We start from the raw sequence: 14614 nt of genomic DNA on the forward strand, positions 1-14614 counted from the left end.
ACTAAACCTTATCCTGGGGCCTAGCACGTAACAGATGCTCAATAAAGGCTAGGTCAGCAAATGAATTTATCTCTGGGTTAGGAAAGAATGAAGTCATATGGGCATTACAGCAAACCTCTTAGTTCACCTGACAGATGGGCCGCCCTCATGAAACCCTAAACCAGTGCCAAACCACACCAATGTCATACTCAACAGAATTTAAATTCATTTTTCTTCATTTTTTTAAAAATATGGAATGCTTCATGAATTTGCGTGTCATCCTTGTGCAGGGACCATGCTAATCTCTGTATCATTCCAATTTTAGTGTATGTGCTGTCGAAGTGAGCACTTAAGTTCATTTTTTATGATGTCATTCTTAAATTGAGACAGACTAGTTTAATCCATGACTCATTATTTGGCCCCAAATCTTCAGACTTGGTTTAATTTAGTGGAGTTACATTTTGGTCCTGGAACATTTGAGTAGAAGCAGAGAGAATGGAGGATCTTGTTTCACTTACATCAGAAGATAACTGTGTTTGAGTAGCGGTTAATTCTGCTGCTTCCTCACAGAAGAAAACAGGAAAATCCCTGCCTGCTACTTCTTCCCACACATGCTCACACTATTTTCAAGTGCATGGGAAGTAAGCCTTTTCTCCTCCAACCACTAACCTTTATGTTGAAGGTGACCACAGTGCCATTTGCCAGTCCCGCATAGAGGATTCGCCATCTACTGTGGAGGCAGAGGACCCGGTCTTCCAGCTGTAACTGCTCCACACACTCTCGGCTCTGATAAAAGCACACAACCTTTAATCAGCAGAGGGTACTGGCAAATGAGATGTCAAAAACAATTCCTCCAGAAAGCAGACTTTAAAATGATTCTTATGTGGAAGAAAATGTGACATCCTCTATTTTGTAGGGGACTATCTTAGATCTGTTTCTCCTTTGAAATATGAGGCCTAAGACTTCCAAGCTGTAGGTAATATGAAAAATAAACATAAATTCTAGTAATGTTACCCATGTTTCTAACTTAGAATGTAGAAATTCTTCAAAGGGTACTATGAGTCGGGTCTTAGCCTCCTAAATTAAGAGGCCAAATATAAAAGACAAAGCTGTATTTTGACATCTAAAGAGGAAAATCAGGATTATAGTTACATATTTGATAAATGCACTAATCAAATATGTGGTTTCCCACAACTGATTCTCTATTTCAATAGCTCCCAAACGTCTCCTTCAAACTGGTGCCAGGTTAGCTGGGCTAAATTACTCAAGAGGCTTTTAAAATACATAGAACCCAAGCTCCAACCCCATCCCTGAGACTCTTAATTTGGTGGGCTCTAGAATCTGTGTTTTAAAAAATTTCCCTAGTAATTCAGATGCACATGCAGATTTAATACCCACTGTTTGATCTGACCTTCAAAAAACGATTTCTTTTTGAGACGGAGTCCTGCTGTGTTGCCCAGGCTGGAGTGCAGTGGTGCGATCTTGGCTCACTGCAAGCTCTACCTCCCGGGTTCACGCCATTCTCCTGCCTCAGCCTCCCGAGTAGCTGGGACTACAGGCGCCCGCCACCATACCCGGCTAATTTTTTGTATTTTTTAGTAGAGACGGAGTTTCATCGTATTAGCCAGGATGGTCTCGATCCTCTGACCTCGTGATCTGCCCGCCTCGGCCTCCCAAAGTGCTGGGATTACATGCATGAGCCACCATGCCCGGCCAGAAAATGATTTCTACCAACTTCCTCCAACTAGATTGTACTAGCAAATGTCTTTACCTAGAACAAAGAATTGGGCCAGGACATAGTAAATTCAAAATTTGTTGTTGAGGCCGGACGCAGTGGCTCATGCCTGTAATCCTAGCACTTTGGGAGGCCGAGGCAGGTGAATCACGAGGTCAGGAGATTGAGACCATACTGGCTAACATGGTGAAACCCCGTTTCTACTAAAACTACAAAAATTAGCTGGGCATGGTGGTGAGTGCTTGTAGTCCCAGCTACTTGGGAGGCTGAGGCAGAAGAATTGCTTGAACCAGGGAGGCGGAGGTTGCAGTGAGCAGTGATCACGTCGCCACACTCCAGCCTGGGCGACAGAGCGAGACCCCGTCTCAATTAAAAAAAAAAATTTGTTGTTGAATGATACTGAAGACCCAGGTGTAGCTTTTTAAGTGGGCTTGGCTGTAGATATTAAAATCAAGATGGTTACAATTGGGTAGGATGGGACAAGCTGTAGGTAGGATGAGAAAAGCTGTGGCTTGTCAAATCCATTGATCTCCTCTCCCAACCTTCTTTCATACCTAAAAGAGTCAGTCACTTAAATTATTCAATTTCTCCCCTGAAAAAATTACAAACATAAGTGCCATATATGAAATTGTAAGATACAGCAAAAGACAATAAATATGCCTAAATATTAAGATTCATGTTGCTTCCGGTTAATCCTATGAGATCTTTTGTAACTTTATAGGGGAAACTGAACATTACATAGTAATAAAAAAAGAACAAACTATTGGCACATGTACCAATACAGATGAATTTTCAAACATGGTGAGCTAAAGCTAGACATAAAAGAATACATGTGGTATAGTTATACTGATAAGACAGCCAAGCACAGACAAAAGTAATCTATGACAGTAGTCAAAATAGTGATTAGCTTTAGAAGAAGGTTATGCCCAGGGAGGCATTTGAGGGAAGCTTCAGGGCTATGAAATGGTCTATGTTTTGATCTTCGTGGTAGTTATACAAACAAATATCTGCAGAAAAATTCATCAAGCTGTATACTTAAAATCTGTGTGCTTTACTGTATGAAGTTATGTCTCGATGTCAAAAAATGGTTACAAAATCTTTTTCACTAGTGTACAGTCCTGCTATGCCAAAGACTACATGTTAGAACCCTTAATACTGAAAAGCCTTTTAAAAGAGTTTTTGCTAATGTTGTGAGTAAAAATGGTATTCCTTGTACTTTGGTTTTAATTTGCATTTATTTGCAAGATTGTATTTTTTTCAGTTACTTGTATTTCTTTTTAAAAGACTTGCTTGTTTTTTGTCAATGTATGTTTAGGGATTTATTTATTTGTTTTTTAAAAGACAAGGTCTCGCTCTGCCTCCCGGCTACAGTGCAGTGACATGATTACTGCTCACTGCAGCCTTGACCTCCGAGGCTCAAGGAATCTTCCCACCTCAGCCTCCCGAGTAGTTGGAACTACAGGCGTGGGCCATCGCGCATGCCTAGTTAATTTTTAAATTGTTTGGGGAGATGAGGTCTCGCCATGTTGCCTACGCTGTTCTTGAACTCCTGGGCTCAAGTGATCCTCCCAACTTGGCTTCCCAAAGTTTTAAGATTATACGCATGAACCACTGAACCTGGCTATAGGAATTTAAAGGTGTAAGCCCCTGACAACATATACCAAACCTATGTTTGTCCTATCTTAAGTTACAGCTTTTCCCCCGGTTTTATGTAAGACTATTTATTGCCAAAATATGCTTACAATTTTTTTTTACAAGTTTGTATAATTTTTTACAGGATTGTACAAGTTGCCTAGCTAGGCTTGAACTCCTGGCCTCAAATGATCCCCCCACCTCAACATCCCAAAGCACTAGAATTACAGGCATGAGCCACCATGCCCAGCCTCTTTTTCTAGTTTCTTGGATTTTAAAGCTTTCTTCTTTTCTAATAGAAGCAATTAAAACTACGAATTTCCCTTTCAGCAATGCTTTAGCTGCATCCTACAAATGATACGTTGCATTTTCATTTAGTTAGGTATTTTCTAATTTCCCTTGTGATTCCTTCTTTGAACCACAATAATTTAGAAGAATTTTATTTTCATCTCCCTATATTTGGGGATTTCTTAGATTTCTGTTACTGCTTTCTAATAAATGTCATTGTGGTTAGAGAACATACTCTGTATGATTTTAGTGCTTTTAAATTGATTGAAACTTATTTAATAGCCCAGCATGTGGTCCTGGTGAATGTTCTATGTGCACATTCTTGAAAAAAATGTGTATTCTGCAATTTTGAGTGGAATGTTCTATAAATGTTAATTGGATCTTGATCGTTACTGATGTTGTACGGTTCTTTTTTTTTTTCTTGAAATGAAGTTTTTCTCTGTTGCCCAAGCTGGAGTACAGTGGCGCAATCTCAGCTCACTGCAACCTCCACCTCCCAGGTTCAAGTGATTCTCCTGCCTCAGCTTCCTGAGTAGCTGGGATTACAGACACGTACCACCAGGCCCAGCTAATTTTTTTGTATTTTTATTTTTGTTTATTTATTTTTTGAGACAGAGTTTACTTATTTTTTGAGATGCACCACACCCAGCTAATTTTTGTATTTTTAGTAGAGGTGGGGTTTCACCATGTTGGTCAGGCTGGTCTCAAACTCCTGACCTCAGGTGGTATGCCCACCTTGGCCTCCCAAAGTGCTGGGATTACAGGCATTAAGCCACCACAGCCAGCCTAATTTTTTTGTATTTTTAGTAGAAATGCGGTTTCGCCATGTTGGCTAGGCTGGTCTCGAACTCCTGACCTCAAGTGATCCACCTGCCTCAGCCTCCCAAAGTCCTGGGATTACAGGCATGAGCCACCACACCTGGCCAGTGTTGTACAGTTCTTGTATATCCTTCATGGTTTTTTATTTAGTAGTCTATCAATTATTGAGAAAGAGTTGTTAATGTCCCCAACTATAATTGTGAATTTGTCTATTTCTCCTTTCAGTTCTATCAGTTATTGTTTCATGTATTTTAGAGCTCTGTTATTAGGTACCTGTACTTATAATTGTTATATCTTTCGGGTGTGCTGACTCATCATTATGGGATGTCCTCCTTTCTCCAGTAGTATTCCTTGTCTTTTTCATTTTTTAAAGGGACAGTGTCTCACTCTGTCACCCAGGCTAGAGTGCAGTGGCATTGTCATAGCTCACTATAACCTCAAATTCCTCAGCTCAAATGATCCTCCCACCTCAGCCTCCCAAGTAGCTAGGACTACAGGTACATATAACCATGATTGCCTCATTTTTTTATTTTTTGTGGAGACAGGATCTCATTATGTTGCCGAGGCTGGTCTGGAACTTATAGTCTCAAGTGATCCTCCCACCTCAGCCTCCCAAAGTGGAATACAGGCATGAGCCGCAGTGCCCAGTCACATGTCTTAAAGTCTGCTTGCTCAGTATTAACATAACCACTCCAGCTCTGTTACTATTTGCATAGTATATCTTCTTCCATTCTTATTCTTTTACTTTCAACCTATTTTGTCTTTACATTTAAAGTATGTCTCTTTGCCTGGGCATGGTGGTGCATGCCTGTAATCCCAGCACTGTGGGAGACCAAAGCAGGAGGGCTGCTTGTGCCCAGGAGCTTTAGAATAGCCTAGGCAACATAGCGAGACCCTGTTTCTAAAAAAAAAAAAAAAAAATTTTAATTGGCAAACCATAGTGACATATGCCTGTAATCCCAATTACTCAGGAGGCTGAGGCGGGAGGATCACTTGGGCCCAGGAGTTCGAGGCTGCAGTGAGTTATGATTACGCCACTGCACTCTAGCCAGGGTGACAGGCCAAGACGTTGTCTCAAAAATAAAAGTGTGTCTCTTGTAGACAACAAAGATTTTGATGTTACTTTTGTATCCAGCCAATTTCTGTCTTTTGATTTTAGTGTCAGTTCACTCACATTTCATATAATTATTAAATATGGGTAAATTTAGGTCTCCAATTTGCTATTTACTTTCTATTTGTCTCATTTTTATTCCTCTATTTCTCCTTCTACCTTCTCTTGTATTAAGTATATTTTTATTTATTTATTTATTTATTTTGAGATGGAGTCTTGCTCTTTTGCCCAGGCTGGAGTGCAGTGGTGCTATCTTGTCTCACTGCAAGCTCTGCCTACCAGGTTCACACCATTCTCCTGCCTCAGCCTCCCGAGTAGCTGGGACTACAGGCGCCCACCACCACGCCTGGCTAATTTTTTGTATTTTTAGTAGAGACAGGGTTTCACCGTGTTAGCCAGGGTGGTCTCGATCTCCTGACCTCGTGATCCACCCACCTTGGCCTCCCAAAGTGCTGGGATTACAGGCGTGAGCCACCGCACCCAGCCTTAAGTATATTTTTAGCTCGCCATTTTAATTCCTCAATTGACTTTCTAAGCTCAATTTCTTTGCATTGTTCTTTTTTTTTTTTTTTTTCTATTTTTTTTGAGACAGAGTCTTGCTCTGTCGCCCAGGCTGGAGGGCAGTGGCATGATCTTGGCTCACTGAAATCTCTGCCTCCTGGGTTCAAGTGATTCTCCAGCCTCGGCCTCCTGAGTAGTTGGGATTACAGGTGTGCGTCACCACACCCAACTAATTTTCGTATTTTTAGTAGAGACAGGGTTTCACCAGGTTGGCCAGGCTGGTCTCAAACTCCTGACCTCATGATCCTCTTTGCATTATTCTTTTACTAATTACTCTAGGGCAGTATTTCTCAAAGTGCGGTCCCCAAACCATCTGCATCAGTATGACCTAATAACTTATTAGAAATGTAAATTCTTTTTGTTTTGGTTAATTTTTATGCTTTTTTGAGGCAGGTTCTTGTTCTGTCACCCAGGCTGTAGTGAAGTGACACAATCACAGCTCACTATAACCTTGAACTCCTGGGCTCAAGCGATCCTCCCACCTCAGCCTCCCAAACAGCTAGGACTATAGGTGTGCGCCACCACACCCAGCTGATTTTTATTTTTTATAGAGACAGTGTCTTGCTATGTTGCCTAGGTTGGTCTTGAGCTCCTGGCCTCAAGCAATCCTCCTGCTCTGGCCTCCCAAAGTGCTGAGATTACAGACATGAACCATAGTACCTGGCCTAGAAATGTAAATTTGTGAGCTTGATCCCAAGCCTACTGGATCAGAAACTCTGGGAAGGGCTGCGTGTGGTGGCTCACGCCTGTAATCTCAGCAGTTTGGGAGGCCGAGGTGGGAGGATTGCTTGACCTCAGGAGTTCAAAACCAGCCTGAGCAACATGGTGAGACCCTGTCTCTTAAAAAACAAAAAACAAACAAACAAAAAAAAAACACCTCTGGGAGTGGGGACCAGTAATGTGTTTTAACAAGCTGTCCAGGTCAATGTGATGCACACTGAAGTTGTGAGCCAGTGCCTCTAGGGATTACATTTTTAAAATTATAACAATCTAGTTCAAATTAATACTTATTCCCAGTAAAATATAAGATCCTTGTCCTAGCACAGCTCCATTCCCTCCCCCTTCTTTATGTTCCTGTTATCACATATATTCCACCTATGTTATAAACTTAATGATAGCCTTATAAATTCTGCTTCACATATCTCCATCTTTTAAAGAAATTAAGAACATATTGTATATAATTTTAAATGTAATTTTCTCATTTCTTTCAGTGCATTTAAGTTTAAAAAACTCTCAGAGGAGATGTCCATTTCTAATTCTGCAGATTTAAAAAATTTATACATTTTGCTCTTTTTTTTTTTTTTTTCTGAGACAGAGCTTCGCTCTTGTTGCCAAGGCTGGAGTGCAGTGGCACAATCTCAGCTCACTGCAACCTCCACCTCCTGGGTTCAAGCGATTCTCCTGCCTCAGCCTCCCAAGTAGCTGGGATTACAGGCATGCACCACCATGCCTGGCTAATTTTGTATTTTTAGTAGAGACAGGGTTTCTCCATGTTGGTCAGGCTGGTGGTCTCAAACTCCCAACCTCAGGTGAATCCACCCGCCTCTGCCTCCCAAAGTGCTGGGATTACAGGCGTGAGCCACCGTGTCCGGCCTACATTTTTCTCTTTATTCTATCTAGGATTAATTTTGACATATGATATGCATAACATTTGTGGCAAAGACCAAGGAAGGTATATTATTAATGTAGGAAGTGAAAAAATACTGGTGGAGACAGACAGAAAATATGGTTTATGTCTAAGTCTCATATCTACCTAAGGCTACAACAATGTGCTAAACATTGTTTAGAAGCAAAAAGGAGATGGTGGGTAGAATGAAGTGTCTGCCACAGTGTCTCCACTCCACACAGTAAATACAAAGGTGACTCAATATGAACCACTTTGGATTTCTCTGGACCCACCTACCTTAACATTATAGCAGCGGATGGTATGGTCACTGGACCCGGTGTAAAGGGCAGCATTCTTCCCGGAGGTCTGAGTAACCAGGAGGCAGTTAACTTTGGAGGTATGACCCTCAAAGACACCAATACATTTCCGACTCTAAGGTTTAAGCACAGACCAGATTATTACTTATGAGATATAGGAGGATTAGATAATATATTTCCTTAACAAAAAGATGCTAAAACATTCAGTTCACTGCTGTATCCTCAGTGTCTAAAACAGCACCTGGTACACAAAAGATGTTCAGTAAATGTATGTTCACCAAATGCCCAGCAAACAGTCACAGGCAATGAGGTATCTGAAAGTATATGTTAGTTGAGCCATACCAAAAAATACTTATGGCAACACTGTAAGATAGCCAGAATTTTAATTAATGTTTAGGGCAAAGCTTTCTGATATATGGACCAAGGACCTAGCAAATCCAAACTGTAGCTAATTTCCCACAAAAGATAAGCATTTGATAAGCAGTTTGTGAGAATGCACCATGGTATTCAAAAACATGTCAGGTGCTATCACAGGTCTAGTGGTTCTGGTGTTGTTTCTTTTTTTTTTTTTTTTTTTTGACACAAAGTCTCGCTCTGTCGCCCAGGCTGGAGTGCAGTGGTGCGATCTCAGCTCACTGCAAGCTCTGCCTCCTGGGTTCACACCATTCTCCTGCCTCAGCCTCCCGAGTAGCTGGGACTACAGGTGCCCGCCACCACGCCCGGCTAATTTTTTTTATTTTTAGTAGAGACGGGGTTTCACCATGTTAGCCAGGATGGTCTCAATCTCCTGACCTCGTGATCCGCCCACCTTGGCCTCCCAAAGTGCTAGGATTATAGGCGTGAGCCACTGTGCCCAGCCACTGGTGTTGTTTCTTATGGGTACATTCCAAATGTTATCTCAGTGCACATACTGAGATCTATTTAGAATGTACATATGTACATACACATACATATTTTGATATCCTGTTCCCCTAGATCTTATACATCCTGATAGCATTGCTTCCTTTTTTCAGTCATTCGTGTTAATCCTCATATCATTAAGCTAAAGGAATCTACATACCTGTTGCCTATATAGCAAACACATTTTCCTGGTCCATCATCTAACTTTTTAATTTTCACTGACTCTACCAATTTTAAATATTTTCATGGTGTTCATTCAGACATCATGTTCTTCAAATTTCTTAAGCCTTCATTGTTCATAAACATAATTAGTTTATGAACAAATTCAAATTAAAAACTCAAAAGTTCATTCTTTTGAGAGTAATAAGCATCAGATAATACTAAGTGTGAGGCAGTGGAAAAGTGTTGCTCTCCTTAATAACTTGAACTCTGTAATCAATCACTTGTCAGGGAAAATACCTCCTCCAGTACTTCCCCATATTCACTTCATCCCTCCTCTATTATGTAGCTGCTATGCAAGTGACCCCATTACCAACTCCAGCGTTGGGACCTGAACAGTCCAAGACCACTGGTGTAATCCCAACCCTCTTTGCCACAGGCAAAGGTGATCATTCAGGGAATAAAACACAGGACCCTTCTGTGCTGGTGGGAGGGAAAAAGAGACTCCAGTGGCTCCTGACATTTATCTTGTGAGCAAGAGGGGAACTAGCTTTCAGGAAGAGGTGACACCAGAGAAGGCAGAGTAGAGAGACAAAAAGAAATGAAGTCCCCAATGACCTTGCTGAGCTACTGGATTAAATGCATCCAAAGTCAGTCTCAGGCCCACCCCTTCCTTCAGACAGCCAACAAATTCCCTTTATTGTTTAAAAAAGTATAAACTGGATTTTCCAAAACCTGCAACCAAAAACATTCTACATGTTCTATCAACTTACCACCAGATTATAAACCCGGACAGTTTTATCTGCTGAACAGGTATATAGTAAGTTTCCAAATATCTGAATTGCATTTACAGCAGCCTGGTGTCCCTCAAAGCTTCCTTCTGTGGGTTCATCATCATCTCCTGGCTCTGAAGATATTTCTGGAAAACAAGAATAGGTTTCAGAGACATGTCTGCTAGAGTCTGAAAAGATACTCAAAAATCAGAACTATTATACAATACAGTAGTCCCTAGATTAAACCAAAAGTAGATCCCTTAAATCTTAGTTCCCCTATCAGACTATTACAATTTTCAATACACATCTTCACTATGAAGACTGCATAATAAGCAAAGGCAGAGAAGGCCTTTCACTTAGGAAAAAGATAGATAATTATATAATGAGCTTTTGGGCTGGGCGTGGTAACTCACACCTCTAATCCCAGCACTTTGGGAGGCTGAAGTAGACGGATCACCTGAGGTCAGGAGTTGGAGACCAGCCTGGCCAACATGGTGAAACCCCATCTCTACTAAAAATACAAAAATTAGCCAGGCATGGTGGCGTGCACCTGTAGTCCCAGTTACTTGGGGAGGCTGAGGCAAGAGAATCACTTGAACCCAAGTGATTCTTGGGAGGCAGAGGTTGCAGTGAGCCAAGATCACACCACTGGACTCCAGCCTGGGCGACAGAGACTCCATCTCAAAAAAAAAAAAAAAAAAGAGCTTTGAGTGATACTTGGAAGGTACCCAATCTCTCCCACACTCCCAAAAAGTTATTTCTTTGAATAACATAGTATTCCTTAAGCAGTTCCTTCTGAAAGCAAATATCCTTAGAGCCAATGAAACCTTAATACTAATTAGTTGAACAGATAAGGGAGTGGGATAAGACAGATGAGAAAGGCCAGGCATGGTGGCTCACACCTGTAATCCCAGAACTTTGGGAGGCCGAGGCAGGAGGATCACTTGAGGCCAGGACTTCGAGACCAGCCTGGCCAACATAACGAAACCCCGTCTCTACTAAAAATACAAAAAAAAATTTGCCAGGCGTGATGGCGCGCACCTGTGGTCCCAGCTATTTGGGAGGCTGAGGCAGGAGAACTGCTTGAACCTGGGAGGTGGAAGCTGCAGTAAGCAGAGATAGCGCCACTGCACTCCAGCCCAGGTGACAGAGCAAGACTCTGTTACAATCAATCAATCAATCAATCAGATAGATGAGAATAAGAATCTGAAAGACCAGGATTTGAGGTTTTAAGAATATCAGAACTGTTGATCAAGGCAATCCTCTTGGTGATAAACCCCTCCCCATTCTCCTGTTCTATAAATATATTTAAGTAGGTTTAAATCCTGGCTTTAATATTTACAAGGCTTTTAATTCTGTGGTTAACTTAAATGAAACTGAACAGCAAATACCTGAAGAATTCTTTGATCCTTTTATGGAGGAGATCACAGTCTGAGTTTCTGCCACACTACAAAATAATAGCAAAAGTGTTCTCAGCACCTGTGTGAACAGGGCGGGTAGTAAAAGTAAAAATTTCCTGACACAAAGGATTTTTCTAAACAATGGGCAAAGTAGCAATGATATAAGAGATTAGTTTTTCCATCTGAAATTTCTTAATGAAGGGAAATAAAAGCAGAGTGAATATTTATAACACAGTCAAAAGAGAAAGCAGAAAGTTTCTACTGCTGAGCTTTAATTTTTCCATATCCACAATCCCTACTGCATTCACATAAAGTTTGGTTTTTAAAGAAATTCTGACTCATAATTTAAAATTCTATTTAAAAAAATAAAGTTGGTGAAAGTTGTTCTGACTGGACCAATACAATATTCTTACCTTACAGGGATGCCATCTTTATAGCGAGTGCCAATTTCACTGGTAGAGCTAACTTCATCACACCCAGAACGAGACGTTTCTAGTGGGTTTTGCTCTGTAGAGTTCCAAATATCCTTTTTAGATGGGCTGTCTGGTTTCTCTTCTCCTGATTCTGAAGAATCAATGGCTACTACTTCTAACTGAGCATTAGGAATTTCTAGGACTTCCAGAGACGAGTCACTATCTGGCTCATCTCTGACACTCTCCTGCTCCCGACCAGTCCTGCTGTCTTCCCAAGTGGAGGTTGTTACTTTCCCCCCTTTAATTAACTTTCCAGCTTTTACTTTCCTTACAGGTTTAACAGTCAAAACATCCTGTTCAGTGTCACTATTCTCAGGAACATGGGCAGCCCGTAGACTTTTCTTCTTCCGAAGTTTCTTCTTTTTCTTGCTTCCCCTAGTCTCAGCTGATGTCAAAGTGGATTCTGCCTGTTGTTCAGGCTGGTCAGCTGGAGAGTGGGGTTCCTTCTCCAAAGGGGTTTCTGAAGCAAAAGACAATCTTAGAAAAGAACTGGTACAGGCTTCAGATCCACTATTGCCTTTGGTTGGCTCTTCCCCTTCTTTATTTATGCTAGAAAGACCAGCTGATTGGGAAGAGGGAGAGTTTTCTCTGTTTCTGGTATTTCTTTGCTCCACAGAAAACTTCAGTTCTTGGCTAGGCTCATGGAAACTTTCTGTTGACTCTGATAAGGACAATCTAGCAGTGATGACTGGATAAACTGGACAACTGTCACTGATCTCTCCTGAATTGAGAGGAAAAAAATTATTGCATCCTTTTTTGTGTTTGCTGCAATTTATCACTGACTGAAACTCTACCAAATATTTCAATGATATGTTCACAAAACCATGACTGTTTCAGCTGGTATCTCACCCCTGTTTCCCATCACCGACATACACACTCCTATGACACTTACTACCCTCTGCCTTGCGTGAATCTCACAGACACTGTGTGTCTTATTCCCTACAAAAGCTCCTTGTGGGGAGGGATTGTTTCTATCAATCTTTTTTCTTGTTTTAAATGTCCACACATTTAACATTGTGGTTTATTCTTAGTAGACACTTAAATGTCTACTTAGCTGAAGTCCTTTTACTTTTATTTCTTTGAAGTTTTCATTATCCACACCCATCCAATTTAGCTACATCTTAGTAGTTAAAAAAATTTGCTGACTTAGAAATGTCAATTTCCTTTGACTTAGTTACTTCATGTCTAGGAATTAAAAGTGATGAAATAATCACAGATGTACTCAAAGACATATACAATGCAGTGTTACACAGAATATGAAAAAAGTTAGAAAACTAAATATTCAAAAAAGATTCACCACATAAATTATTGTTTATCCAGATTATGCAACTATTCAAATATTATGCAACTTGTAATATAAAATACTTTAGATAAATTATTTTTACGACAGAAAAATCATGATATATTAAATGGAAAAATCAAGTTATATATGACTGCTCCTTTGTACAAGTTCTACATGTAAACACAAAAATATGATTTAAGAAAGATTGAAATAATATGTAATGTGAAAAATAATAGTACCAAAATATTTCATGTAATCCATAAATATATACACCTACTATGTACCCACAAAAATTTAAAATAATTTTTAAAAATATGCTAGGGGCTGGGCACGGTGGCTCACGTCTGTAATCCCAGCACTTTGGAAGGCCGAGGCGGTCGGATCACTTGAGGTCAGGAGTTCAAGACCAGTTTGGCCAACATGGCCAACCGTGTCTCTATTAAAAATACATAAATTAGCTGGGCATGGTGGTGGGTGCCTGTAATCCCAGCTATTCGGGAGGCTGAGACAGGACAATCACTTGAACCTGGAAGGCAGAAGTTGCAGTGAGCCAAGAGCATGCCATTGCACACCAGCCTGGGCAACAAAAAGCGAAACTCTGTCTCAAAAAAAAAAAAAAAAAAGTATATATATATATATACACACACGTATATATATATATACACACACACACACACACACACATATATACGTATGTGTGTGTATATATATTATATATATACGTACGTATATATATTATATATATATACGTACGTATATATATCTATACACATATGTGTGTATAGATATATATATGCTAAGCCAGGCACAGTGGCTCACACCTGTAATCCGAGCACTTTGGGAGGCCAAGGTGGGTGGATCACTTGAGCCCAGGAGATCAAGACCAGCCTGGGCAACATGGTGAATCCCCATCTCTACAAAAAAATATATATATACAAAAATTAGCTGGGCATGGTGGCTGGCATCTGTAGTCCTAGCTCCTCTGGAGGCTGAGGTGGGAGGATCACCTGAGCCCAGGAGGTCAAGCCTGTGGTGAGCTGTGAGTATGCCACCACACTCCAGCCTGAGTGACAGAGTGAGGCTCTGTCTCAATAAATAAATAAGCTATACATTTGATACTAACATCTAGATTAATACACAGTACTGGTAGTAAAATCTAGAGTAATTTTTTAAACTTTTTACTTCTGCTCAGGAAACCACACAATGCCAGTTTGTTGGACTTAATTTTCAAATACAGCACCACTGTGGTAATGCAAACTTCTAACAGGATTTTACATAGCTTAGACGTATTCTCAAATGATAACCAGGTAAGTGTTATTTTTTGAAAAGAGTGAAAACCCTGGCTATTTCTCAACAGCAAGTTCTTAGTAGATGATTCCAAACCCCATCATGGCCACGTGCCTCTCAAGCTTATATTAATCCTGGTTTGTATTGAGATTATATAGACAGTAAGTGCAAAGAAATTCAGAGGGTAGACCTTATTCAGAAAATTGGCTGAATTAACTTCAACCCCATTTATTTCACACAAAACAAATTTTGTACTTATCCTAATAAATGGAACCTTGTGGGTGCTAATACA

General features: G+C 40.5%; 1 protein-coding gene and 1 non-coding gene across 6 annotated transcripts in view; both read right to left on the minus strand.

The window, feature by feature from the left end:
- Positions 1–14614, minus strand: part of ZNF106 (zinc finger protein 106) — a 78923-nt gene that overhangs the window by 14638 nt on the left and 49671 nt on the right. For 3 of the 5 annotated variants that reach the window (XM_054452073.2, XM_054452076.2, XM_054452075.2), the window contains 5 exons: positions 11694–12474; positions 11272–11327; positions 9881–10026; positions 8029–8163; positions 649–765 (listed from right to left, as the gene is read on the minus strand). In XM_054452073.2, the coding sequence (XP_054308048.1) occupies positions 649–765; positions 8029–8163; positions 9881–10026; positions 11272–11327; positions 11694–12474 (1235 nt within the window). The remainder of the gene's footprint in view (positions 1–648; positions 766–8028; positions 8164–9880; positions 10027–11271; positions 11328–11693; positions 12475–14614) is intronic. The other 2 variants (XM_054452077.2, XM_054452074.2) reach the window with 1 other exon arrangement.
- Positions 225–328, minus strand: LOC129014957 (U6 spliceosomal RNA). Its single transcript, XR_008494470.1, has one exon. It is a non-coding gene; the product is annotated as a U6 spliceosomal RNA (small nuclear RNA).

This window comes from Pongo pygmaeus, chromosome 16, assembly GCF_028885625.2.
Source record: "Pongo pygmaeus isolate AG05252 chromosome 16, NHGRI_mPonPyg2-v2.0_pri, whole genome shotgun sequence".
Taxonomy (NCBI): domain Eukaryota; kingdom Metazoa; phylum Chordata; class Mammalia; order Primates; family Hominidae; genus Pongo; species Pongo pygmaeus.